Source organism: Podarcis liolepis (genome assembly GCF_965112155.1).
Source record: "Podarcis liolepis genome assembly, chromosome: 16".
NCBI classification, from domain to species: Eukaryota; Metazoa; Chordata; class Lepidosauria; order Squamata; family Lacertidae; genus Podarcis; species Podarcis liolepis.
Genome location: NC_139567.1, coordinates 39,768,320 through 39,795,375, shown reverse-complemented (window position 1 = coordinate 39,795,375; position 27,056 = coordinate 39,768,320). Strand labels below are relative to the sequence as shown.

Sequence of the window (27,056 nt, the reverse complement as noted above, 5' to 3'; positions counted from 1 at the left end):
TACCCCTCTCCACTGGTGAAATGTAAGAGAACAGCGCTTTTGAGCATACGCCGAGCACCTTTCCTTTCCCACAGAATAACTGCAGCCCATCTCCATCCTCATGGGACTAGGCCCTCTGTTGAGACATGGAGCAAAAAAGAAAACATCAATAGGGTCTCCAGATGGCACTACAAAGATTTTTCTATCCACAATGGGGGGGGGGACCTTAGGTGGAGATGGCAGGCTGCAGGGGATCCCTTGGAAGCCATTGCAAGCTCTTTTTATCTTCAGCACAATTAATATTTCTTCAGAAGTCCTTCTGAGGATCCCCAGCTTCTGTGCTTATACACAAAGGAAGATCAGGGCATCAGATCTAATTAGAATCAAAACTGCCCACCTCTCTTAACCTCAAACCTTATCTACGCCAAGCAGTTAACAATGGCCACGATCAAACAAAAAGTGAGCAGGCAGGTGTCAAAAGCTAGACGAACTTTCGCTTCTTCTCTGGACAAGAAAATATCTGCATTCTGTATTATTACTCACAATCAAACAATCACCATTTGTGATCTCAGAGATTTGTTGCTATCACCACTATCATCACCGCACCCCGAAAAGCTGGCAGGAGTAGCTTTGTGAACTGACAGAGAACCTGGAGATAAGTTCACAGTACTGCATCTTCCAGGGTTTTGTACTAAATGTTTGTTAGTCTTGTTTAAATGCTTCCAACAGCAAGGTGGCCAGAGCAGCAGGGCTGTGGGTTTCAGTCTGTGGCATGGGATTGGCCTTCCTTGCGCCACATGACTTGCCAAACCAGGGCATCCCAGACTAACAACTGTAGTTCCTTGCTCCAGGCAGTGCCCCCTTGTGGTGCAGGCAGCAGGGAATCAGCAACCTGATCTGCAAGGTTCCTAGTTCAATTCCCCACGGCGCCTGGCACCTGGAAGTGATTTGATGTAACAAATTCAGTCCTCGCAAGCGCTAAAAGGACTACCCCCTTTGGCAAATATGGATCTCCTTAAGATGGGACTGGTTTCCCAGAGCCATTGCAATGTAAAAAAGTGCACAAGAATGCACTGAGGTTCGGATTTGGTAGGCTTCCAGTTCAACTGGATCATTGCCTGGGGAGATGAGCTGATCTCTCCTGTAAAGATCCATAGCAGATTGGGCTTACCCCAATGCATTTCTAATAAAATGTGTAGCATCGCTAATATAGAAGGCTCGCGGCAGAATTATCGTGCAAGCCTCTGCCTTCTTTCCTATCCGTCAAGCTAAACCACGGATACCCACAAAGGCAACATGACACTGTGAAAGGAAAACACACATATACACCCAACCACAAAAGGACAAGGTTATTTGCGGTTCCAGTTTATGCACCGTGAAACAGACTTTCAAATATCTGTAAGAGCAAATCTTTGTAAGAAATGCAGAGCAAGTGAGATAATACCTTCTGGGGGCTAGGCGAGGGTTTTGTAGTCCATGCTTCTTCACGAAGCTTATGTGATGAGAGCAAAGGTTTCAAGGAGGAGGGAAAGAAAGAAGACACATCTGCAGGCAGGCAGTAATGCTGCTTTATATGGAGACACATCATCTGTCCATTTAGCCCTTTAATGTCTACTCTGACTGGCAGGAATTTCTAAGGGACAGTCCTCTTATTGAAGGAGTTTTCTATTTAAAGTGATATGTACTGTCCAAGCCAGGGGTCAGCAAACTTTTTCAGCAGGGGGCTGGTCCACTGTCCCTCAGACCTTGTGGGGGGCCGGACTATATTTTTTGGGGGGGGAAATGAACAAATTCCTATGCTCCACAACAACCCAGAGATGCATTTTAAATAAAAGCACACATTCTACTCATGTAAAAACACCAGGCAGGTCTCACAAATAACCCAGAGATGCATTTTAAATAAAAGGACACATTCTACTCATGTAAAAGTACGCTGATTCCCAGACTGTCTGTGGGCCAGATTTGGAAGGCGATTGGGCTGGATCCGGCCCCCGGGCCTTAGTTTGCCTACCCATGGTCCAAGTCCTTGTGCAAGAATCACTGAATAGACACACACAGCTCACCCGGTCACAGCCTTGTTCCACACTAAGGTGAGATGTATTGCATTTTAATGCAAAAATTATAGCCTTTATTTCTAATTTGGTTGGTGAAACTGGTCACCACTGGGGGCATAGACAACCCCCCCCCAAAAAAATTCCATGCTGTTGCTTGGTGCCCCTGGGTTATTAGCTCCTGGGAGGCATGTTCTGCAGCCACTACTTCCACAGGTAACTGTCAAGGGAGGTGGCCTAAGGGTGATGGGAAAGCCAAGGGGGTGATGGCACTGCTGCCGCCCAGGCACCTCTCTGGTTCATGCCATCCCAGGGCTCTCCCGACATTCAGTGTAACAACTCACAACCTGCTATACTTGACAGGAGGCTCGTTGCTGTAGCCTAGTTAAGTTGTAAAAGAGGGCAGTGCTCAGTGCGGCTTATCAGTCCCAAGTCAGTGTTGTTGAGAATTTGCCCCGTTGAACTTGGAGAGAGTTGCTTTACCCAGTAAGTATGGATAGGGATTGGTTGTTAAGGAGTTACAGTGCATTTCTAGTCATCAAGTAAATGAATTTAATGGGGCTAGGATGGCAGCCTTGGTGCTATCAAACAGATTGTGCCCATGTAAACATTACAAGTTTGATTGCTTGCAAAGAAGGCGGCAACCATGTACCTGCTTATTGGGGCAGATTGGCTGTGAGGTGTTAAGAAAGAGTCTAAGCTCAGGGCAGTTCTCCAGCGACCACCTTTTGCTGCCTTTCCTCCTGTGCCTTCAGACCTGGTTCAGCAAACCAGGCAGATGAGAGACGGTGGATCAAGGATACCCCCTAGGCTGCGTTCCTAGCCTGCATTCAGCCAGAGAACCCCATGCTGGGACACACCAGCCCCCAACAAACCTTCACATCCACATGGAGCATTTAATCAATGGAATTAAAGCATGCACAACTAAATCAAAACTAACTAATTTCATTTGAGCAGTAATTTTTAGACAAATAATGGGGCTATTGTGGTGAAGTGATTTGGGGGGGAGGGAGAGAGGGGAACCCAGTTCCTTGGTAAGGGCACAAGGGACCCTAGATATACCTCTGCTACCACCTCGTACATAGCCAACAGAGGTAATCTAGTTATCATTTTAAAAAAGAAAGCGAAAGGAGGAAGTGAAACGAGAAAAAACACCAAAGTGAAAATGAAGGAGGCCTGAGCGTGCATCCGAAAGGCAGCGAATGCCTTGGGGTCACGCTTCATGTTACTGCTTTGGAGTGACCCCTTGATTAGAGGTTCTGTTTCCAAAGGATTTCCTTTGGTTAAGGAACAGGGGGAGGGAGAACGATAACCTTCCATTAAGAGTTAAGATCTTTTTCAAAACACAGCTCACTCAGGTTTTCATCTGACACCAACAGAGGCAGAGCTTGGCCTCCTTTGGAACAATGGGAACCATGGATCCAACAGCGCCATAAAAAGGATGTATTCACTTAGAGGCATGACACCCTGAATGCTGGACTAGAGGGTTGTTGTGGTTGTTGTTGTTGTTGTTGTTTGCCGCTCTTCATCAGCTGGTCCCAGCTTACAGCAATTTAAAATTCAGATTTTAACTCATTGAAAACAAACCACAGCTAGAGGAATAGGGTGGGTCCCAAAACCACACATCTCAGGTGTCAAAGGTCAGGGTCAAGAGCTGTGTCTTCAGCATTCGCTGAAAACTAGGCAGTGACAAAGCCAGACACGCTTCTTTGGGGAGGGCATTCCACAACTTAGGGGCTGCCATAGATAATGCCCTCTCCCTGGCCACCTGCACCTCCACCTCCATATTTCTGAACTACCAAGAGGGTCCCTCCCCTCTGGTGATCTTAACACTCGGGGAGGGTTGATAGGGAAGGAGGCCGTCTTTCAAGCATCAGGTATATGTGCAAGGGCCCCTTAGCCTCAGCCTAGGCTGACATGATTAATCTGCTTTCCCAGGAACTGAAACTTGCCTTTTCTGGACCAATGTTCTGTTTATACCCTGTGGGCTGACAGCCATGCTCTACCTCCACTGTCAGAGGCAGTATGTCTCTGAATGCAAGTGGGGAAAATGCTGTTGCACTCAGGTCCTACTTACAGGCTTCCCAGAGGTATCTGGTTGGCCACTGAAAACAGGATGTTGGACTCAATGGGCCTCTGGACTGATCCAGAGTAATTTATGTTCTCATTTTCTTGTGTTCTTAGTGCAGGAACTTTGAACCTGTGGCTTGCCAAAGGCTGCTGAACTATAACTCCCATCAGCCCAGGCAAGTATGTCCAATAGCCAGGGATGATGGGAGCTGCAGTTCAGCAACATCCGAAGGGCCAAAGGTTCCTCACACCTTTCTTAGCCTGCTCCTTTCTTGGCACCCAATATCCTGGGGCAAAACTCTGCCAAGATCAGACAATTAGTCTTACCTAAACTCTCCCCCCCCCCATACTTTGCCTTCCCTTGAAATTTATTGGGATGTTTTGCCCAAACAGGAGCTTTAAAATTTGTCTCTCATCAACTTCCTGTCACTCCTGGATGAGAACGACCTTTTCTTGTGCAGCACACCTTCTTATGATGCTTATGTGAATAATAATAATAATAATAATAATAATAATAATAATAATAATAATAATAATAATATACCCAATCTGGGGCTCCCTGTGCCATTAACTTCTGAGCCCCATTAACTGGTCAAGACATCAATCACAGAGACAGCGACGTCAGGGCTGGCGGCAAGTGGGGAGACACTGAGGACTGGCGCAACTAGGCCCTGTTTGCTGCACAACCCTAAATGTTTGCATGTGTTGCTCGCTTTCTTCCAATTTCAAGATGATTTAAAGGCTGCAGAATATTGATTTCCTCGCCTCTTGTAATTGGAGAGATAAAGCAAGCTAAGCAAAGACAGAAGTGGTGTTCCTGCTGAGCGCCCCACTTTCTCCTAACCTAAATAGGTGGAGGCTTGCAAGAAAGGAAGTCAGAGAATTCCAATGAAAAGAGAAAAGGAAGTGGGCACTGCAGTTTGCAGGTTTGTTTCTGGTCAGGAATGGAAATCAGTCAAGCGAGTGGTTGGTATTGGTTAAAGCTGCTGCTGTTTTCTAAGTCCGCAAATGAAGCTTAACTAAGGTTTTAAAAATCAAAGGCAACACCTTAAATTGGATTTGGGGAGACACGCTGGCAGACCAGTGGAGCTGATATCAGCAATGCCGACCACCTAAACCCCATCAGGAAACTGGCAACCATATTTTTGACCAGCTGACATTTCCGAAAGCCGTTCTCAGGCTGAAGTCTTCCCTGGCAATGCTACTTTGAGCTGGAGATAACAGAGATGGAACCTGGGAACTCCTGCATATGAAGAAGGCGCTTTGCTGCTCAACGATGGGCCTGCCTTCTGAATGAATGCTGCAAAGATGGCCCAGGAATGTCAACGCTGATGGGCAGCAGCCTTGAGAACCTTAACTCAGGGGTGGTAAGCCCCAGCCCTGAGGGTAACATGCAGACCCCAGACCTCTCTGCCTGGGCCTTGGGACTCTACCCACACCACACCCCTCCGCAGGCCACACCCCTCACTGACAGTGTTCGTGCCTGGCTGGAATGTGTCCTTGAACTCTGGTCATGCCTTTTGCTTGCTTGGGTGGAGAAGAGGGAGGGATGAAGGAGTATGTGTAGGAAATGAGCCTACCATACAAAGATAAACCTCATGTATCCGCCCACTTTGGCCTCTAACGCTGTCCATCACTAGTATATGGCCCTCACAAGCTTGCCCAGAAGGGAATGTGGCCCTCAGTTTGCAAAAGGTTCCCACCCCTGCTTTAACTAGACTGAAAACCAAGCCTGCTGCATTTTGAACCTCCTTAGCTCCCTCCAGACACTCAAACAAATTCAAGGATTTCCATTATTGTGAACAACCGAGGGGCGCGCGATGGGGAATGGGTCAAATCCCCTCCCTCCCCCGGTCACTGTTTCTTAGATTAGCTCCATGTCGCCTGAATGAAGCCACTGTCTGCAACAACCACCCTCCTTGATACCATCCAGGTAATTACTGGTTCAGGTGAAGGATTTCAGGGCATCTTAATTACACATCCCTGCAGCCAACCAGGACCCTGCGGGCAGCGGCTCTTACCAGCGCAGCCTACTTATTCGTGACGCCAGGCCTCCCCTGGCCCTCTCAACGCCAGTAATAGGAAACCGGTGGCCGTTCGGGCCTGTCAAGCAGTTGCCGGCGGCGATAAGGGCCGCGCAGGAATTCCCCAACGCCGCCAGCTCCCATCGGCTGGCTGCATTCACACATCTCTGCTACCTGAGTAGAGCTGCGCTCTGCGGCTCCCGGGCAGCACTTCAAGTGACTCTACAACGTTTGGGGATAAATATTTGATGGTGCCTGAGAGGGAAAGGGAAGCTGAACGTGCTGATGCAGGCAAGAGGTGTTCGTGAAACTGAGAGACAGCGACAGAGAGAGAGAGATGGACCCAGAAAGCAGTGCAGCCTCTAGTCTGGCCCATAGGGCTGTGTCCATTGGCCACTGATAGGCCTGAATCACAGACCTTTGGGGAGCTGGGCCAAAACCGTGCAGCCAGTTCTGTCTCTTTGCAGGAGCATCATTGTGTTATGATGTCAGCTTTTGCTCCACAGCTCCCCCTGTGATTGGTGCCTGCCTTTTCCTGTCCCCTACGTACATCTTCCACTTCCTGTTCACTGGAACCAGCCTGTTCCCTTCCCTTAATCCATACACCCTCCAAGTGTCCCCATTTTCGAGGGGCAGTCTTGGATTTATAGAAGCTGTCCTGGTTTCTGATTTGATCCCAGAACGTCCTGAGTTTCCTTAGGTCGTCCCTATTTTCATCAGATAAATGTTGGAGGGTATGGAGTTATGCGACCCCTGAGCCAAGGAGAGAAGTAACTATACAGCCTTCAGAAGGCATCCCTGCATATGGAAGTTTTTTAATGTTTAATGTTTTATTATGTTTTTATATAGGTTGGAAGCTGCTCAGAGTACCTGGGGCAAGCCAGTCATATGGGTGGGATATTATTATTATTATTATTATTATTATTATTATTATTATTATTGATGATGTTGATGTAGGAAGTCCCTATTTTCATCAGAGAAATGTTGGTGGGTATGTATCTGTGTAACTCCCTCTGCCTGTCTGCCATCTTTGGCCTGGTCCACACACGCCAGAGAATTTAGGTGGGGAACAGGTGGGCTGAGACTTGAGGTGGCAAACTGGGGCCAGGCTGAAAATGCTAGAATCGTCTCCCCCACCGCATGCTTTGCCACAAGAGAGAGAGACTCTGTTGCAAAAGGGAAAATAGCACAGCAAGGGACAGGCAGGAATCCACACCCCTTCTTTTGTTCGTAGTTATTCAAAAATGACATCTCCCACCCCTGTGTTTGAAGTGGTACAAACCACTCCACCACCTCATTCTGCTGAACGTACAGATCAGACCTCTGTCTGCACATGAAAGGAGCAAACAAAGCTCATAGCCTTTGTTCCACACTCTGCCCCTGCCTCTCCCTGCTACACTCTCCTGACTCTGCAAGCTTTCCCCTTGTTCTCCAGCCTGGTCGGTCTTGGCTTCCTGCTCCTTTCTCACCTTACCCACCTGGGCTGCCTTTCTGGGAACTAATATTGGCCTGCTGCTTAGCCCAATGATTTTGCCTTGCCTTTTGGCTATGCATGCCTCAGCCTGACCTCACACTGAATTCCTCTAGTGTAGCCTTCTCCAAGCTGGCACTGCCCTGATGCTTTTGGACTCCAACTCCCATCAGCCCCAGCCAGTGTGACCAATGGTCAGGGATGATGAGAGGAGTCCATGATGTCTGGAGGGCTGTGCTAATGTATGACTCGTTGATTCTCTGTTCACTTTTCCATTCCAGATTTGATCCCAAAGGAGTTCTAATCTTACAACGAGAATAAAGTGTGCAAATCGAGCTCATTATCATACCCACTTCCTTAATGTGAGTGGCCATGGCAGCTGTTTGGCTGTGCGTGTGCCCACAATCCCATGCAGATAGCATAGGAATTTACAGTCATACCTCATGTTGCGTCTGCTTCAGGTTACGTGTTTTCGTGTTATGTCCCACAGCAGCCCACTAGTACTGGAACGGGTTACTTCCGGATTTCGCCGCTCGCACATGCGCAGAAGCGCTAAATCGTGCCACGCGCATGCGCAGACGCGGCACTTCAGCTTGCGTCAGTTCCGTGTTACGGACGGGCCTCCGGAATGCATCCCGCCCGTAACACGAGGTTCCATTGTACTAGGCAGCTGCAGGCAAACTATTATTTCAGCCTTCAACAACATGACACCCTCCAGATATTCTGGACTACAACTCCCATCAGCTCATCCGATCCTAAAAGCTGTTTGACAATCCCCAGGGAGGTTTGTCTGACACCTAAGCCAAGTGAAAATGTTCCCCTTCAACTTCTCTTAAATGTGTTTGTGGGAGGGGGGTGTTATTGGTTTGTTTTTGCTCTATCTATTTATTTGTGCTTTTATTCTGTGTTTTCATCTTGTGAACTGCCCTGAGATCTTCAGATATATAAATTTAATAAATACAATAAATAAATTTTGGAAACATCCTTTTTATCAGAGCAACTGATGAAGGCGGAAGAAGAAATGTTTTCCTATAATAATTTAACATTTCTGTTTTGTTAGTCAACCTCACCAGCTGAATGTGGGGGACTGAACTGAAGAGTGGGAAAATGCAAGAAAATGAGATTGCCAGATTCTCCTACCCCTAACATCCTCAGTGGCTCAATCCTCAGCGGCTCCCTCAATGTGCGCAGGTCAGTAAGGGAGGAGGAACATCAGTGAAAGACAGTTTGCCCTCTATTACTGACCTCCTCCTGCAAGAAGAGAGTCCTGGGCTGGTTATAGGGCAAACCCATGCAGAACAGCTCAAGAGGGTGGCTCAGCCGGCTAGCCAACCACCCTCTGTGAATGGAGTGTGCACCATGGGACACTTCCCAAAGCCCTTTGCAGCACAGTGCTGTGAAACAAAGGCAGAATAATTCCTCAGCCATAGATCAGTGTAGAAAGGATTCCCTGGAGCCACTGCTTTAAGGCATTATAGAAACATTTACAACAACAACAACAACAACAACAACATAATTACTGTGAACTTAACAGAACACACATACAACTGCAGTGACTCCCATGATCTCCTCTCTCTCGCACACAAATCCTCTCTCTGTCTTTCTCTCTCTCTCTCTCTCTCTCTCCTATCAGGACTGCTAAGAGCTAGGCACTGTGCTTTTTTTGGTAAAATCCTAAATTTGGAAACCTGGCATTTTGTCTTTGTCAATCTGGAGCAGCATCTGGAATTTCCGTGCCTCTCCTTCCTCCGGGGGATATACTTCCCCTGATGTACATTAATCTTCCATTTAAAGCTGCATCCCCCCTCAAAAGGCCACCACCCCTCCCTGATTTAATGCCGGCGACCTCCCCTCCAACAACAGCTCACATTTACCTCCTTAAGGATACAGAAATGCCCCGCATAATCTTTGCGCGCATTTCCATTACCCGCGCACGGTTTGGGGTTGCTTTGCGATCACCGCATTAAGTGGCAGAATTAAATTTATTATCCTGAAGCCCCCAAATGCATCAGAACACTCTGCTTCCCGCAGTACCAATTTTCTTGCTTTGTGATCACCTCCAAGGGCTATTTCCTTCACCCACCCCTTGCCCCCCCAACGGTGGCGTTTCCTTAACAAGATTTTACTAGTGTACATTTTTGATGCTATCGTTTCTGTCACTTATCCAGGGCCATAACAACATTTCGAGCCAAGCAGGGGACAGCCGTGGCGCCGTGCTGCTGACTCGTCCACAAATTGAGCCCTGCCTCATGACCCTAGGAAAGCCAAGGCTCCTCCTACGCATACACACAACTTCAGAGCTGCCACTGTGTTTCAGGAGGACAAAATCCTAAGCAACATTTTGTCCCCCCCACTCATATCTTGGGCCATCATTTTGGCCAACTATCTCTTCCGTGTGTGTGTGTGTGTGTGTGTGTGTGTGAGAGAGAGAGAGAGAGAGAGAGAGAGAGAGAGAGAGAGAGAATCTATATGAATATTTTGGTGTTATTCAGAATAGAAGGATTTCTTCTCATGATGCACAAAGTATGGAATTTCTTCCTACGAGAGGGGCCACCAACTTGGAAGACTTAAAAAAAGGATTGGACAAATTCACGAAGGATAAGGTTATCAATAGCTAGCATCCATGAGGGATATGTTCTTCCTCCGCTCTTGGAGGCTGTATGTCTCTGAATACCAGTTGCTGGAAACAATATAGGCCACTTGCCTGATCCATCAGGGCTTTTCTTACCTTCTTACTAGCTTCTCAGCTGTGTTCTAGGGTACCCTGTGGCTCCTTGGGAGTTTTCCAGTAAGAACACTGATAACAGCAGTCAAGCTGGCCTGAAAGACAGGCTGTCTGAATAGTACCAACTGTCCCTTGGGATGTGCAGAGTGTTGGGTCTGCACAGACTCCCTGTGAGGCACACCCAAGTGGGTCCCCTTATACTTCCCAGAATCCTCTGCCACCCAGCTGCACAAACCCTGCTACTGCCCAGGACCTGGCAGACGTTGCTAGACTACAATTCCCATCACCCCTGACCTTTGGCTACGCTGGATGGGGCTGATGGGAGCTGGAGTCCCAACATCTGGAGGTCAATGGGTTTGCAACCCCTGCTCTCTAGACACCACACAAAAACCTTTAGGAGTCTCTTGCTGTAGCCTCGGTCTCCAGAGGCAGTTAAGCCATCTGCATGTTCTGAATCAGCGATGTGGGCCAAACAGGTTGATGTCACTAGCTTAAACATTTTGCAAGAGCCATTCTCCCTCTCACCACCACCGCCACCTGCCCCAACTCCAGCTGCAATGTCAATATTATCATAATGCAAGACTGCAGTGCCTGGCAGCTCCCATCATTTCTGAAATTCTGCCCGTGAGGCTAGGCCTTTAAATAGCAAGATGCCGAATGCCGAGCCCTTTGAAGGCTGTCACCAGCCCGCCAGTTGAGTGCTTTTACTAGCGCAGTGTTTGTTTATACAGACTTGACAGACGGGACTGTTTGCACAGCTAGATTTCACAATGCAACAAGGCAGGTGACACGTGGCACACCCCTTCAAAGACATGTGTATGTGTGTGTGCATAGCCCACCTTGTATTCTATCTAATGGTGGAATCCATGCATGAGAACGTAAGAAGGCCCACCCAGTCCAAAGTCCTGTTCTCACACTAGCCACCTGGATGCCTGTGAGAAGCCCACACGCAGAACCCAAGAACAAAAGCGTTTTCCTTTCCTGTGGTTTCCAGCAATTGGCATTCATAAATCTGAGCATCAAAGATGCAAGGCTGGGTTAACCTTGAAATTATTAGAGGTACTGATGTGTATATTTGTATTTTGAACCAGGGTCTCCAGCATCTTACCCCGCTGTGCTATTGGCACTCTGGTCCCTCAGCAAACCAGACTAGGCTCTGTGGCTAAAGGGCACAGGAAGCAGAGTCAGACCATTGGTCCCTCTAGTAGAATCAGTGTCTACATGGTCTCAGGCTGGAGAAACCTGACCTGCAGAGCCTAGGAACTGAACCTGGGACCTTTTGTGTGCAAAACAAGAGATCAAAAACCAATCGAGGGGTGACAGGTTTCTAGACAAACTTTCCAGCCAAGCCAGTTCTTCAGGCTGAGTGACTTCTCACATGGAGGAGCCAAGCAGACTTTGTGGCTGTGCCTTGCCTTGCCTTGCCCTGCCTGATCCCACATATGACCTCCAGCCTATCTGTGGTCACTTCTCCTTGTCTCAGGCCCATTTGGCCATCTCCTACCTATGTTGGAGTCAGATCCTGTGGCAAAGACAGGCACCAGGCTTGACAGGTACAATCAATACAGGTATTTGTCAGCCTAGAAGAGCCCTTCTGGATCAGGCCAAAAGGGAGTCCAGCACCCTATTTTCAGAATGGCCAACCAGTTGGCTATGGGAAGCCCACATGCAGGATTTGAGAGGAACAACCTCTCTTCACCTCTGAGAGGAGGCATGGCTGGGAAGGGTACGTGGCCTGGAGGGTGCCCTGAGGGCCAGATAGAGAGACTTGGAGGGCCGCATTCACCCCCTGTGGCTGAGGTTCCCCCACCCATGCACTACTTCATTTCTTGCTCTGCTTCTGCTTGTTTCAAGTCACACCTGCCCAGCTGCTGGGGCAACAGAGTGCCATTCAACAAGGTTTGATGCACAGTAGACCCGCTGAATTTAATGAGCATGGATAAGTTAGGTCCATTAACTTCAACAGGTCAACTCTGAGTGAAACCTAGTTGGGTAGCGCTGCCGGTATGTGCCCTGCCTGGTTCCCCTCTCCTGTTTTTAAAGAAAGCGGCAGGCTGTAGAAGCCACAATGTTAATTTCCCCTAATACTCTCTATGTAGTGTCACTGTAAGGCAGAGCTTTCCAAACTTTTCATGTCGGTGACACACATTTTAGACATGCATCATTTCATGACACAGTCATTCAGTTTTACTGGCAAACCAGAGGTTAATCTAACCCCTTTCCAGCCCTGGGAGTAGTGCAGGGAGTGTTCACATGATACACCTACACTGCAGCCGACACACTAATGTGTCCCAGCACACAGTTTGGAAAGCTCTGCTGTAAGGCATCATGGGAAATTTAAATGGCAGCTCCAGGATCCAGCTGTCCACTCCTGCCCATGATTGGGTAAGCGATAGTCAAGTCCTTGACATAGCTGGGGTGGGGCTGATAAGTCCATTTCAGACCTGGAACCAGCTCCTATGCCCAGAACAGTGACCTTCTGGGAAGGGGGTTCCTCTGCAGGCGGGTTGTGTTTCATCTTACATACTTTGAAAATAAAAATGTTTAAGGTTTGGGGCCAGGATGCAAGAGCGCTGCCAGATGTTTGTGAAGCATTGCCTTGGCTCATTTGTCCAATTCCCCTTCAGTGTTCCAGTGCAGGGGCTGCTCTACATGTATATCCATATTCATAATTCAGCAGCTTCTTTTTAATTTTTTTAATTAAAAAAACCCCTCTTAACTATCCCCCTGGAATCAGTTATGCCACCATCACATCTCACACAAAGGAAAGAACTGTCCTCCATGCTGGTGGGAGGGGGGAGAGAGGGAAAAGCGAAGGCTATAAAATGTGCTGTAAGATCAATTAAAGATGAAAAACACACACTTGCAACTTTCTGATGGGAAGACCAAGCGATGGGCCTTGATAAGGGAAGGCGCCACTGGAGCCGTATCTCCAAGCAACAGGCAATCAAAGAGCCAGATAAGCATCTTTAGAAGAGCGCAAGAGACTCAGGACGCAACGGGCCATAAGAGAAGAATCACTTCCTGGTTTGGGATGGGTAGTAAAAATTTATGACCTATTAACCCTCCACAAACCTTTACAAATAGAATAAAGAAGCGTGTGTGGAGGGGGACACAACGCATTTTCCAATAAATTGGTCATTGCGAAGAACACAGTGCCATTTTGGCAATCTCAGCAGGAAGTTGGAATATTTACAGTAGAACACGGCGTTACACAGTGGAGGAATGCCATTTGCAATCAAGAAGCTTCTATTCAAAGCTCTGCTTGACCAATTTGCTGCCTTTTAGTAAGCATCAAGGGTTGGTGGGGGGAACCATAGGAAGCTGCCTTATACTGAGTCAGGCCCTATTGACTGGCAGCGACTCTCCAGGGTTTCAAGCACGGGTCCTGGAGATGTGGGGATTGAAACTGGGTCATTCTGCAAGCAAAGCAGATGTTCTACCCCTGACCCACAGTGCTTTGGGTGAGTGAATGATCATCTGCAACAGAGAGGATGAGGAAGAATTCTTCTCCCATGGCATCTTGGCCACCCCACCCCCCAAAAAAACCCCTAGACATGACACTGAACTGAGGAAGGGGGAATGCAGGCTAAACAGAGGCACATCATGCAATTATTTCAGTTCCTTGTATTTCAAAAAACTGGGGAATGTGTGGCCTTCCAGACATGGCTGGACTCCAGCTTCTGCCATCCCTGAGCACTGGTCATGCTGGCTGGGGCTGGAGGACCGCAGGTTTTGAACCCACTGCTCCGAAGAACATTGTCCTAACTCAGAGGGAACTGCCTCTTCTAAATAGAGGTGTTCTGCCATCTCTCCCACACAGAAGGGAATGTTACTTCTTGGAGCACTGGCCTTCCAGATGTCATTGGATTCCAACGCCCATCATCCATGACCACTGGCAATGCTGGCTGGGTGTCGGAGTCCAACCATATCCAGAAGGCCACCGGTGCCCCAGCTCTGCATCAGAAGATTATACCAAAGGGTTCTTGGCAGGGACATACCTAAGAGTCAGCCCAGTTGGTGCCTACCAAGGATGCAGACTGGGGGTGGGGAGCAAATACTGTGAAGAAAGATGGAGGGAGCTGGTGACTGCCAAGGGTGCAAGGGATGCTGTCAATACAGCTCCTGCCAAGGGCGTAAGAGAGCCAAGGTACACCTCTGGTTCTTGGTGAGTTTTCCCTTCCTTCTGTTGCATGTGCAGATCCAGCTTTGCAGCATGGGTCTTGGATGTCAAATTTCATCCTATGTTGGTTTGTTTTGTTTTTTTAGGGGTGGGGAATTCAGGCACCTTAAAATGAAGCCTATTCCAACAATAAGGGAAGCCAGTTAGGCTTGAAAGTGGTGCAAGAGATCCTCAAGTCAGTGTGGTGTAGTGGTTAAGAGCGGTAGTCACGTAATCTGGGAAACCGGGTTCGCGTCTCCGCTCCTCCACATGCAGCTGCTGGGTGACCTTGGGCCAGTCACACTTCTGTGAAGTCTCTCAGCCCCACTCACCTCACAGAGTGTTTGTTGTGGGGGAGGAAGGGAAAGGAGAATGTTAGCCGCTTTGAGACTCCTGAAGGGGAGTGAAAGGCGGGATATCAAATCCAAACTCTTCTTCTTCTTCTTCTTCAAGGGAATAGTGGCATTTCTGCAAATAAATCATTTGAAAATTGCAACTGGCGGTGGCGGTAAAGGACTGAATGCCAGTAGCAAGAAACCACAGTGGCAGAGATGGCTCTTGTGCTCGGGTTCTGCTTGTAGGCTTCCCATGGGGCCACCAGGCTGGTCATTGTGAGGACAGGATGCTGGGCTAGATGGGCCCCCTTTGGCCTGATCCAGCTGCAGAGCTCTTCTTATGTTCTGACTGAAGAAGGTTGTCAAGAAGGGGCAGTGAAGAGTGTGGCCTGGAGGGAGCCTCGAGGGCCAAATCCTGGGAGGCTGCATTCAGACTCTGGGCCTGATGTCCCTCCTCCCTGAACTACAACGACACCAATGTCCATTGTGTAACTCGCACCTTATCCCATGAGCTGCCGGCTTAGAGCAGCTGCCCAGACGGTTAGGCCATTCACGATTCACAACACTAGACTAAAAAGTAATTATTAAAACATTTCAATAAATACACTTGGCAGCTTGTGTGATGCCTGGATTAAAACTTTGCTTCTATAGAAAGGAGAAAGGAGAGCCCCCCCTCCACTCCCCTTTAAACAACTTTCACAAATCAATTTTCTCTATGTGTTTCAGTTTCCTTTGACAGTTTAAACCTCAATCCAATCAGCAGTCTCCAGGGATTTCCGAATCACTAAAGATTAAAATCCTCCTCAAGCCCCAAGTGTTTTTGCTAATGCTGTGTGTTTAATAACTCCACTTGTGAGAGATTTTGCTGGAGAAAATCCGGCGGTGCTGAACCCTTCGAAAGCTATACAGCTGAATTAAAATGTAAGGCTGTGTTGTCCTTCTCTCTGGACGAATATGGTAAAGGCGCTGCCACGAATCACGGAAGCTGGTCCGGGGCTGACCTACCCCACAAGCTCTCTCATGCACTGAACCTGGGCAGAGTGGGACCAAATTCAGGCAGAGAGCATCTTGCTTATAACACTATGGAAGACATTAAGAGCAACCAAAGCACTGAGCCACGGAAGAGTTGCTAGGATCAGGTTAAGAAATTAAAAAGGGGAGGGAACAGAACACAGCATTTACTATGGGAGGAGGTCAACAGCTCAGTTTTAAATGCACATTATCTTTTCTCTGCTTCATACAACTATAGGCATTGTGCTCAAATTGTTAACAACTGGTTTCTGGCTAAGGGCCCCTCCAGACTGGTGGTTTGTTTGGGGGTGTATTCTGCAGCATGCCATTAAGACATTAATAGTACATGAGCGGTGGATTTATCCTGGACCATCCACATATCACTCTGCTTTATTTTTTCCGCGATGCTGCCTCAATGTTATTGTCCTATTGCAACAAAAACAGGACACCCCAGAAACAACAACACCCCCAAGCATTTTCAGTATAAAAAGTTGCAGGATTTCAGCAGGAAGTGACAGGTCATGCACTGATTGGAAACGGAACAGGATGTCTGCCTTGAAACGTTTGCAGGTGCAAACAACACTGAAGGTGAGACGGCATATAGCCACCCTGAAACTGCCACAAGCACAAATCATCGTGAATGCACAATAGGAATGGATGGCTGGAGAGACCCTGTCTCAGAATGATAGGGGGAAACATACACACACAAAAAGGAGAGGCAAAGATGTTGTCTATTCCATCCGTTCTCCATATCTTGTAGAAGTAACTTTATAGCACGGGTGCCTAATGTGTAGCCCTCCAGATGCTGCTGAACTACAACACCCATCATGCCCAGCCAGCATGGCCAATATTCAGGGACAATGGGAGCAGCAGTCTAACATCATCTGATCAGCCACCTCTGCTTTAGAGATCAAATGAAATAAGACGTAAGGAGACGACATTGCTCTTTTCCAACCAAGCTCTGTATTTAAGTCAATCAGGTGTTGATCAGGCCATGGCTGACTGATCACAACCACCCCCGCTTTCATTCTGCTTCCAAAAGATGACAGCTACTCCTGACCCAGGAAGGGGGAAACAGACCAAGCTAATTCTGCCCTGAAAGTTGTGGTGGCGGCCACAGCTCCTGCATTCCGTCAAGACGTCCCAGGGAGTCCTGCCCACCAATCGGGCGCTGCCCTCTAGTCACATGGTCACAAACATGGCTCCTAGCATCTGCCTCAGTCTCACCTTCATCCCTGCACTATCATACACCTTCATTCATCAGTGAAAGCAAAGCTTCTTGTCTTTCACAAGAATATCACCCGGAGGGCGGGAAACAACTCTTCCAAGTTCACTCTACAGCCACGAAAGGTTGAGGAGCAGTAATTCAGCGCACAACTGATAACAGGCACCCTTGAGAAGACCATGCATGTCCATTCATAGGAACGTTCCCTACCTGAGGTAGCATCGGCCGCTGTAGAAATTCCTCGGCGATCAGAAGTTGGACGTGACGACCCTGGCATGCTAACGGGTTCAGAGCGAACAGGCTGGATCCTGCAATGCAAAGTGCAACAGGTGGCTAGATCTAAATGCCGGTTCGTTGAGGAAAAAAGGATAGCAATGCAGAAAGGGTGGCAAGTCAGAAAAGTGCAGCAAGTCAGAAAGAGAGAAGTGCTGGTTGTCTGTGGTTGCACCCATTGCCAGAAAGAGCTGGACTGTGTAACCCCAGATGCACAGAGGACAGCTGTGGTGTCTCAGCAGAGCTTGGCTCATACACGGAGGCACTTTTTTCCTAAGAAAGATTCCTCAGCCCTTGAGGAACTAGGACTGGGGGGGGGGGGGTCACAAAGCTAATTGGATGAGCCTGGACATCATTCATTCATTCATTCATTCATTCATTCATTCATTCATTCATTCATTCCCTGTCTGTCTGTCTGTCTATCTATCTGTCTGTCTGTCTGTCTGTCTGTCTCTCATCTTCAGCTACCTCACAGGGTTGTTGTGAGGAGAAAGGGGAGGGCTTGAAAGGGGAGGGAAGGTGGGGTATGAATGTAACAAAGAAAGAAATATGGCACCATTCACAGACTAATTATCCTGCGGAACAATCCATTAGGAAGTCCTTCTATACAAGCTTTTCCAAAAATGGGAACTAATTCCTACATGCTATGCGAAAAGGGGCTGGCTTCTGTCTGTCCTGATCCCACCTAGCTTCCTTGGGTGCCCCAGAGTCCTAGTATTATGAAGGGGGGGGAACCTTTCTCTGTTTTGTGCAGGAGATGCTCCCACTGGATTGTGCTAGCGGCTCAGTTGAACTGTCCGCCTCCTGCTCCTGCCCAAGTCTGCCTTCAGCACACTCTCAACAGATCTGCCTCCCCTGCTTTTACGATTTTATATATCCATATCAATCCAAATGCATTAGAATGGGGTAGAGAAAACCAGAGAGTACAAGTGAGGTTAAATAAGTGATGTTCTCCTCCACTCAAGTTATGAGTCACTCTAAGAAAGAACAGAAGCCGTGAACCGGCATTCGCTTCTGCTTTGTTATCCCGGGATGTTATCGCTGCTGGCAAAGGAGCATATTTCTACCATATGATTTAGCTGTGCCCGGTAATAACAAAATAATGAAAAACTACGCGTTTTATACACGAGAAGGTTATTCAAGGCATTCCTTGGTTCAGCTTGAGTACCAGAGCAGCGGAGGCTGGTCCATTTGGGGGAAATGGCACTGGGCCCCACCAAGCTCAGTCTGCCCTCAGCCAGCCACCATCTGCCTGCCCCCTTACTTAGAACCAGTCAAGCAGGTGGCACTGACCGTCAGTTTCCTCAGTCTCATTGTTGCCCCTTGTAGAACTCATCAGAAAAGATCATAGGGTAAAACTAGAATTAGTTGCCTCTTCCTGTCATTGGCTCTGGCTCAGCCAATCATTGGCTCTGGCTCCATTGTTGGGCTCCCTGCATCTTACTAGGAGACCTGAAGGAACATCTCTGCCCTCATTGTTCAGCCCGGACACTGAGGTCCAGCTATGAGCGCCTTCTGCCGGTTCCCTCATTGTGAGAAGTGAAGTTACTGGGAACCAGGCAGAGGGCCATCTTGGCCATGGCACCCACCCTGTGGAACACCCTCCCATCATATGTTAAACAGATAAACAATTATACGACTTTTAGAAGATACGAGAAGGCAATCCTGCACAGGGAAGTTTTTAATGGTTGATGTTTTATAGTGTTTTTAACATTTTGTTGGGAGCCGCCCAGAGTGACTGTGGCAACACAGTCAGATGGGTGGCATATAAATAAAAGTATTATTTTTATTTTGATTATGATTATTATGGAACATGAGCCACCACTGCATGGAAGTGACTGAGCAACTGTGCTCAGCTGCTGTGCCCAGATGGAGGGGACTTTGCCCCTCACTCGGCAATTGGGGCCAGTTACAAGACCCATTGCCAACACAGCCCTCAGCAGACTGGCTTGATGGGATTCGGCCCACATTTTATGCGAGAGAATCACTTTTGTCAGTAAGCAGCTGGTTGTGTATGGCCAGAGGGATAACAACCAAGGAAATGCAAAATGAATAGTGTTTTCGTCTCTCTTTCTCTCTCTCACCTGAGACTGTTGAGATCCAGGTCATCCGTATCAAAGTCCAGGAGAGGCTGTGGGGTATCGTTAGGGCCGTGTGACTGAAGCACTGAAGAGCTGGATGAGATGACTGTGGTTTGGCCTGAGGGGTGGATGGTCTTGAACTGGAACTGCGGGCCCATCCACAGGCGCCGGTGAGGTCCGGTGTGAGTCACAATTTCAACCTAGAAGGGGAGAATTCAAACAGGGTTAAAGCAGTACTTAATGGCTGTGATGCAACGAAGTCCTGTAACCTCTTTATCAGGAGGTTCTGTCTATATCCCCCACCTGCTCCATGCAATAACTGAATTGCTGGGTTCAGAGTGTCCTAAAGATCTCTGAAAAGAATTGCAATAAAATGGCAGCCCTGTGTTGAGTGCTTCTGCAGGGCAGATTTCTTAACAGTCTGACATAGTCTTGTGATGCAACAGCCAAAGGAGCTCAGTGGACCCTCTATGTACTTAGGGAGAACAGGGGGATGCTGTTTTCAGCAGCTGCCTTGCATCTGACATAACATCTAGTTCCATCATCTGCTTTCATCTAAAAAGGAAAACACCCCACTCCCCTCAATAGTGTAGTGTCAAATTCAGAAGTGAACGGTCACTTCAAGACAGTCACAGCCATGCCCCTCACAACAGCGTCCCCTTCTAAGATTATACAACCTTCTCAGATCATACAATAATCTTAGAGTCATATAATAATTATTATTAGGGATACACTGCAACGATCAGTGAAGCTCGCTGTGGGCAATGCCCAATCAGAAGTTCAGGGAGGCTGCCCTAAAGGGATTACTTGCTCTCCTATGAACTTGACCACATGCAGCAGTCATCTGCCCAAACTCTCTCCAACATGCTCCTGCCCAGGGAGGGGGGCATTTTATGCTGATCCATCCCATCTGTGGAAGTCCTTCCTTAGGGAAATCTGCCTAGAGACAATTTTGTTATAGAGGCAACTCCTCAATTACATGTGTTCAAGGGACGCACAACCACGACTGCATGCACCACCGTGAACCGGGAAGTGGCACAAAGAGGGGCAAAAGCGGCCCTAAAAGAATGCAAAACAGCAAAAATGGTGCGAAAGCTGCACCTGCCAATCCCACGAGCCTTTGCAAGTGCAATCCCAGGAGCCCTTGCGCCAATCTTTGAGGCCTGTGGAGAGCTGGAGTTTAAGCAAGGAGGTTTAGAGGGTGTTTGCAGGCTTTTTCAATTGTGTTCCCAATATCCATGATTTTACTTAAACACGCAGTGCCTCAGAAGGTAACCTTCACATAAATGGGGAATTGCCTTTACTTCAGAGGCCAGGTGAAGCTTTATTTATTTATTTAATTCTCCATGTCTTTTAAAGGTATTTCTAAGCACTTCCATGCACTGCTTTTTTTCTACTGCTTTATTACTTTACTGGGGGTTTTTTGAGCTTTACAGCATCAACGGTATTTTATTACGTTCTGGACTGTTGGAAACAAACTGCCACAGAATCAATGATGAAGGGCAGCATTAAAAACAGAGAAATTGTTCAATAAAGAAATAAATTATAAAGTGAAGTTAAAATAATGCCACCGTCACACAAAAAACAACCCCATGACAGAAAAGCAGCAACATCAGATTCGGAGACCAAAGTGAAGTGGAGAGCAAAAAAAAGGGTTTAACAATCTTGCACGCAAAAAAAGTAAAAGGAATCTTCTGAAGACTACAGGTTCCAACATCATAGAAGAATAAAGATGCTTTGCTTGGGGGAGGCAGAAAGACGAGGCCCCCAAATCTAAATCGACACAGAATGTGGCCTTCCAAAGTCATTTTCATTCCCCACAACGCTGGCTTCGTATTTGTAGAGATACGGTTCCTGGGCTGCTGCATTGTCTCTACTGATGCTCAAATTTCAGTGCTCCAGGTGACTTGTGATTGTTATAACAAGTATCCCCCCCCCCCGCCTTTATCACAGTCTTGCTGTTGGGCGATTCCTTCCCAGCCTAGGAAGATGAGCACACAGGCCGCTCCGTTCTCAATCCGCATTTCCCCTTCTTGTGGGGGTAGCTCAGGCTGTCTGCCTGATGCAGGCAGCTCGTTTGCGCCGCTATGTAAATTAGGCCACGACTAAAGCATTCTGTATATTTTAAGCTCGAAACCATCAGCGCCGCAGAGCCCGAGAGGTAAACAGATGCCTCTGCAATTTCACCAAGGGTACAAGCCAGATGTTCCCATTCACTCCCCCGCCGAGCGCAGGACAAACATATTGTATGTACTTCCCAATGACAGCACGCATTACCCACTCTTCTAATTGAGAAGTGGAAGCGCAGGGCAGGGTTTCTCCACTGCATGCTGTTACTGCGAATGGCAACACTTTCGTCTGGGAAAAGACACACGCACGGCGGGGCTTCTAATCTAAAGTGGCTGGCTCAGGGATCGTGCGCGCCTTTTGTGCTCCGAGATCGCTCTTAACAAAAATAACCAAAGTACTCCTGATTACCCCTTGAGCAGCCCCAAAAGACTTCTGCTGGGTTTTTGTGTGTGTGTGTTTTTGCTTTACAATATAAGTCATGTTCCAGTGGGTGTCCAGAATTTGTTGGCCATCAGCACTCGCATGCATGCTTGAGGAATTCGGTGAATGTCTGAAAAGTGGCAAACACTGGCAGTCACCAGAAAGCAATGAACAGGACCCACTGGAGTACAACCAGGCACGTGGGCTCCGTTTTGCTGCTTTGAACCTTTGCTTGGGGATTTTCACTCTGTTGCTATTAGCTCCTAGGTGTTGGATACCTGTAGTTAAATCAACACAGCCTAGGGATGGGCAAACCTGTCAATTTCTGATTTTTCCAGTCTTCAGTTCCTCACATTTCCGCATTAGTTTGAGATATTCCTCATGAAAATTCATTTGCACGAATGTATTCTAATATACACATGATTGTATGCAAGCTGGCCTAATACACACATTTTTTGCAAAGAAATGTCTCCTAAAACAGTGTCATTTTAAATGTTATTTTCAGAAATATATGCATTATTATGCACACTTTTCTGCAGGATACACACTACTTGTGGTTCTCGTCCAAATCCCCTAGAGCTCCACCCAAAGATCCTGATCCACCAGCTCTGCAATGCAGAGGGCATTCTGTGATTGTGTGGCAAAAAGCAACATGGTGGGTGTTCCTCCAATGAGCACCCATCTGATATCAAACTTCACTGAGGACCCGACAGACAGGTCCAATCCGGGCTCAACTTTAATCACACAAACATCCCAGCAATGTAGCCAACCTAAAGAAATGGTGGGAAACCTGTGGCCCTCCTGAGGTTGCCGGACTCCAACTCTCATTGTCTCTGACTTTTACCTATGTGCCTGGGGCTGATGGGAAATGAAATCTGACAGCGACTGGGGGGCCACAGGCCCCTTGCCCTGGGACCATGCACACAACCTGCAACATCTACATAGGCGCCGACTCCATGGGGCCTGAGGGGGCCCGAGCCCCCTCAAAAAATCGTTTGGGGGGGCTCTGCCCCCCCAATAATCTCGGGCGCCCCCCAGCAGAGCGCCACCGCCGCCCCTCCCCCAGCCCAAAATGCACAGGGTCGGGCTGCATGCCTCCTGCCCTCCCTCCCGAGCAAAAGCTCCACCCAATTTCCTTCGGAGCTGATTAATAGGTGCAGCACGCTCTCCCCTATTCGCTCACGAGGAGGCGGCGCCACTTTATCTGCATATTCATGAGCTTATTTATTATTCATGAGCTTTCGCGGGCTCCCCCAATATTTTTTATAAGTCGGTGCCCCTGAACATCTATACCTGAGAAAGCCACTCTTCATCTTCTTGCCCACTGTGGTCGGATGCTAAGCTGTCGTAAGATTCGTGCCGTGTGATCGGTCCTGGACTTCCCAGAGGAACCACTGCGTAAAAAAGAGAAAGGGGAAAGGAATGAGAGAGGGTCAAAATAATGTTCAGAAGACGCATGGCATAGTTCTGTAGCTCAGGCTGAGCCTAGGTGTGAGACATCTTGGGAACGGTACGTAAGAAACCATAAGGAAAGCCTGCTGGATCAGGCCAATGGCCCACCTAGTCCAGCATCCTGTTTTCACAGCGGTGAACAAGATGCCTTTGGGAAACCCACAAGCAGGACCCAAGCACAAGAGCACTCTTCCCTCCTGCCATTTCCACAACTGGTATTCAGAAGTGTTCTTGCCTCCTCCATGAAAATACAAGCAGTGCCCACTGTATCAGAACTATGGACCGTCTCCTGCAGGACCCTGCTTCCAACTTTGGCCAAGCAGATTCTTGTGAAAAGTCCACAAGCAGGACATGAAAGCAACAGATCTTCGTCACTGCAAGTTTTTGGCATCTGGTGTCCAAAGATATATTGCTCCTCATCCCTGCAGTTCAGTATAGGTACTATGGGAGCTGACAACTTTGAGTGTTACAGAGATGCCACACACCTAAGCAGATAAGAGGCTTTCCCATCACCTGCTACCTGGTCCTTTTAATGGGAGATGCTGGCCAAACAGACTAATTTCCAGGTTAAGTGTAGAGCCCAGCACTTTTAACACTTAAAAATTAACCAATACTTAGATTTGGTTTGGACATCACAAGCAGACAAAGAGGGAAGGGACTGCAGCTCAGTGGTAGAGCACCTGTTTTGCATGCAGAAGGTCCCAGGTTCGATCCCTGGCCTCAGGGATTGGGAGAGACCCCTGTCTGAAGCCCTGGGAGAGGCTGGGAGAGACTCCCTGTCTGAAACCCTGGAGAGCCACTGTCAATCAGGATAGGCAGTGCAGTACTGAGCTAGGTGGACAAAATATGTCTGTTAACTTTTCAAATATAATATAACTAACTTCAAGAATAGCATGAACCAATACAAACTACAAATATTAGGTCCTGGTCACCAAGTACAAAGTAAAATTGCAATTGGGATGTGCATAAGGCAGAAAATAATTGCAGCATGTTAAGTTAAATAACTAAGCCAAAAAGATGTATGAGTTACTTTATGCCACATTGCTTAATTTTTTTGGAGTCTAGTAGACCCAATTTGAGTCATACGGCTCAAATTGATGATTTTGTTGTATGTATTTCAACAATCCCAAAGTCAGTAGCACGTGTGTTTTAAAGGTGTGGTGATTTGTCATGGAACAACCCCACTGAAGAAGATAACAGGTCATACCCAGAACTCATTTCCGGTTGTGAAGGGGCCCCTATGACAGTTCAAGCTACAGAGCCCCCCAAAATGTAGGGTCTACCACTGCTGCTTTGCATGCAGAATGTATCCGGTTCAATCCCTGGCATCTTCAGGTCCAGCTGGGAACATCCTCTGACTGAATTCTCGGAGACTCCCAGTCTGAAATCTTAGGGAGCTGCTGCCAGTCAGAGTAGACAGTGCTGACCTAGATGGACCAAGGTGTCTGGTATATGGCAGCTTCCTCTGCTCCCGTTCAAACTAGCTGCTTGTGTCTTCCAGCTGGCAGTGACAAAGGAGCATGGCGAAACAGCTTCAAGTAAACCTGACAGCTCCAGAGCCGTCTCACCCCTTGACAAGTGCCACCGTCAACGATACAGTGCCCGCCGCAAAGTTTTCAGAAACTGTCCACTTTAGGAGACGCAGGAGCCAAGCTAAGCCGCAGTGACAAACCGCCTCCTCGGGCAGTGCTGGGCAGGCCGCCCTCGAAAGCACAGCGCTTCTCCCCTGGCCTAGGGAGTCGTAACCATCAAGCCGCCTTGACGTTAATGCAACTTATTTGAAGCTGCCTTGACAATTAAGTTGGCCGAGATCTTTTTGGCAGGTGGGAGCAGATGATTTACATCTCGGCAGCAGCTGTTTTGCCAAACAGCCATATTTTATCACCGTTAAGTGAAATCTATAACCGAAAGAATACAGCCGCGAGGAGCCTCCCCAACCTGCCTCTAATCAGGACACCTCGGGGGACAGGGGATTTGTCCGCCGTCTGGGGACATCCGGAATTCAGGGCGACGTAATGTGTGTGGGAATACCGGGGGACATGAATGGGTTGCCAGAATGAGGAAAGATCGGGATTAGAGAATGGCGGGGCTGTGGGAAAAGAGGGAAGTTGGCTCCCAGCCGATTCTCCCTGGGTCATTAAAATGAGTGTCAAGTGAGCTTACGGTACGGTCAGTGCCTGTCCTGTTGAGCAAAGAGTAGAGGCTTCAAAATCTGTCTTCTTGCAGGGAGGGAATGGGCTGTAAACCTCGAGTCCCTTTTGACATTGCTTCTTAAGGGACACAGATCTTTTAAGATCATAAAAGATGCTGTAGCTCAAGGGTTGAGCACCTGCTTGGCATGCAGAACTTCTTGGGTTCGATGCCCAGCATGTCAAGGAAGAGCTGTGAAAGGCTCTTTGCCTGAAAGCCTTGGGAGAGCTGCTGTCCGTCAGGGTAAACAGTACTGAGCTAAACGGGCCAATGGCCTCACGTGGTATAACTAATTTAACCACGATGCGGTTTTAATGGGAGTGTTTATTATATATTTCAATTACGGATGTTTTAATGGAGCTGTTTTGCTATGAATTTTGACTACAGGTAGCTGTATTTTTGTAACTGGTTTTATTCCTGTCATTTTGTTGTCATCTGTGAACAAGACGTTGCCTCCGCTGGAAAAGAAAGACAGGGAAATATGGGGACTGGGGGTGTTGCTGTGAGGCGGCACACAGGCGAAAGATTTATACGATCTGATGAGAAGCCAGAGGTGGCACATAGGGACCCTCAAAGCTTACAGTATCTCAGAGGAAGGCCCTTGTCAGGGGATGAGAAAATACTGCAATGTTTTGCTGAAGTGCAGGTCCCGCTTCTGTCAATTAGAACTAAAAAGCACAAAGAATTTATAAATGAACCAGCTTTAGAGTCTGCATATTGTGAAGAAAAAGGGGGGGGGGAGTGGGAAAAGAATGAAGGAAATGTTGCTTCAGGGGTAACTTTGACGTGTGAAGTTTCTGCCCACTCCCATTTTTTATAACGGTGCTGTAAACTAGTTAATAATGGGAAAGAGACACATATAGGACCGTAAATAGATGTTGGCGCCTCTATAAATTCATACACTACGTGCGTTGTTGTTGTTAATTACTTGCAAATCTTAATGTTAGCCACAACTGGTTCTAGGCTCTCCGCATCAGCTGATCTCCTCTGTTGTAACACTGAAAGACCAAGAGCCCAGAGCCAAGCTGACTTGAAAGTAACCCCCATTGATTTCAAGTAAGTTTGCTTATAGCCACAGCCAAAATAACCCCTCATTCCTCCCCTCTTTCCTTTCGATTGCTGCTGTACTGCCCTGTCTCCTCCAAATCCAATAGCCTCTCTGCCATAGCCAAAAAAAGGGGGGGCCTGCAGATAATGCTAGTGATTATTGTGGTTCCAGTTAGAAATGACAAGTGAAGACCCAGCAACAAGATGTCACAGTGTAGCATGGTCCCATTTCTCTGCTCCAGCCAGTCATCCAACCGCACACCCACCTTCGGGATACTCCATTCCATCTCATTCCCCCTGTTTTCCATTACCCCCACAATTCAGCATTCTGTGGTTACTAAGTATGCTCAGTATACACTGGGCTGCAAGCAGTTGGGTTCCCTCGAACATGCTGCTATTCTCCCTTTTGTGTCCCAGAAGCATCATTTTGGCTATGCAAAGCTGCTAATAACTCAGTGCCTGAGTTTGGT

At 47.8% G+C, this 27,056-nt stretch overlaps 1 protein-coding gene across 15 annotated transcripts in view; it reads right to left on the bottom strand.

The window, feature by feature from the left end:
* The window catches only part of BCAS3 (BCAS3 microtubule associated cell migration factor), a 467,771-nt gene that overhangs the window by 199,923 nt on the left and 240,792 nt on the right, over nt 1-27,056 (bottom strand). For all 15 annotated transcript variants that reach the window (XM_083479822.1, XM_083479833.1, XM_083479824.1 and 12 more), the window contains 3 exons: nt 23,191-23,291; nt 19,411-19,607; nt 17,264-17,361 (listed from right to left, as the gene is read on the bottom strand). In XM_083479822.1, coding sequence (XP_083335948.1) covers nt 17,264-17,361; nt 19,411-19,607; nt 23,191-23,291 — 396 coding nt within the window. The remainder of the gene's footprint in view (nt 1-17,263; nt 17,362-19,410; nt 19,608-23,190; nt 23,292-27,056) is intronic.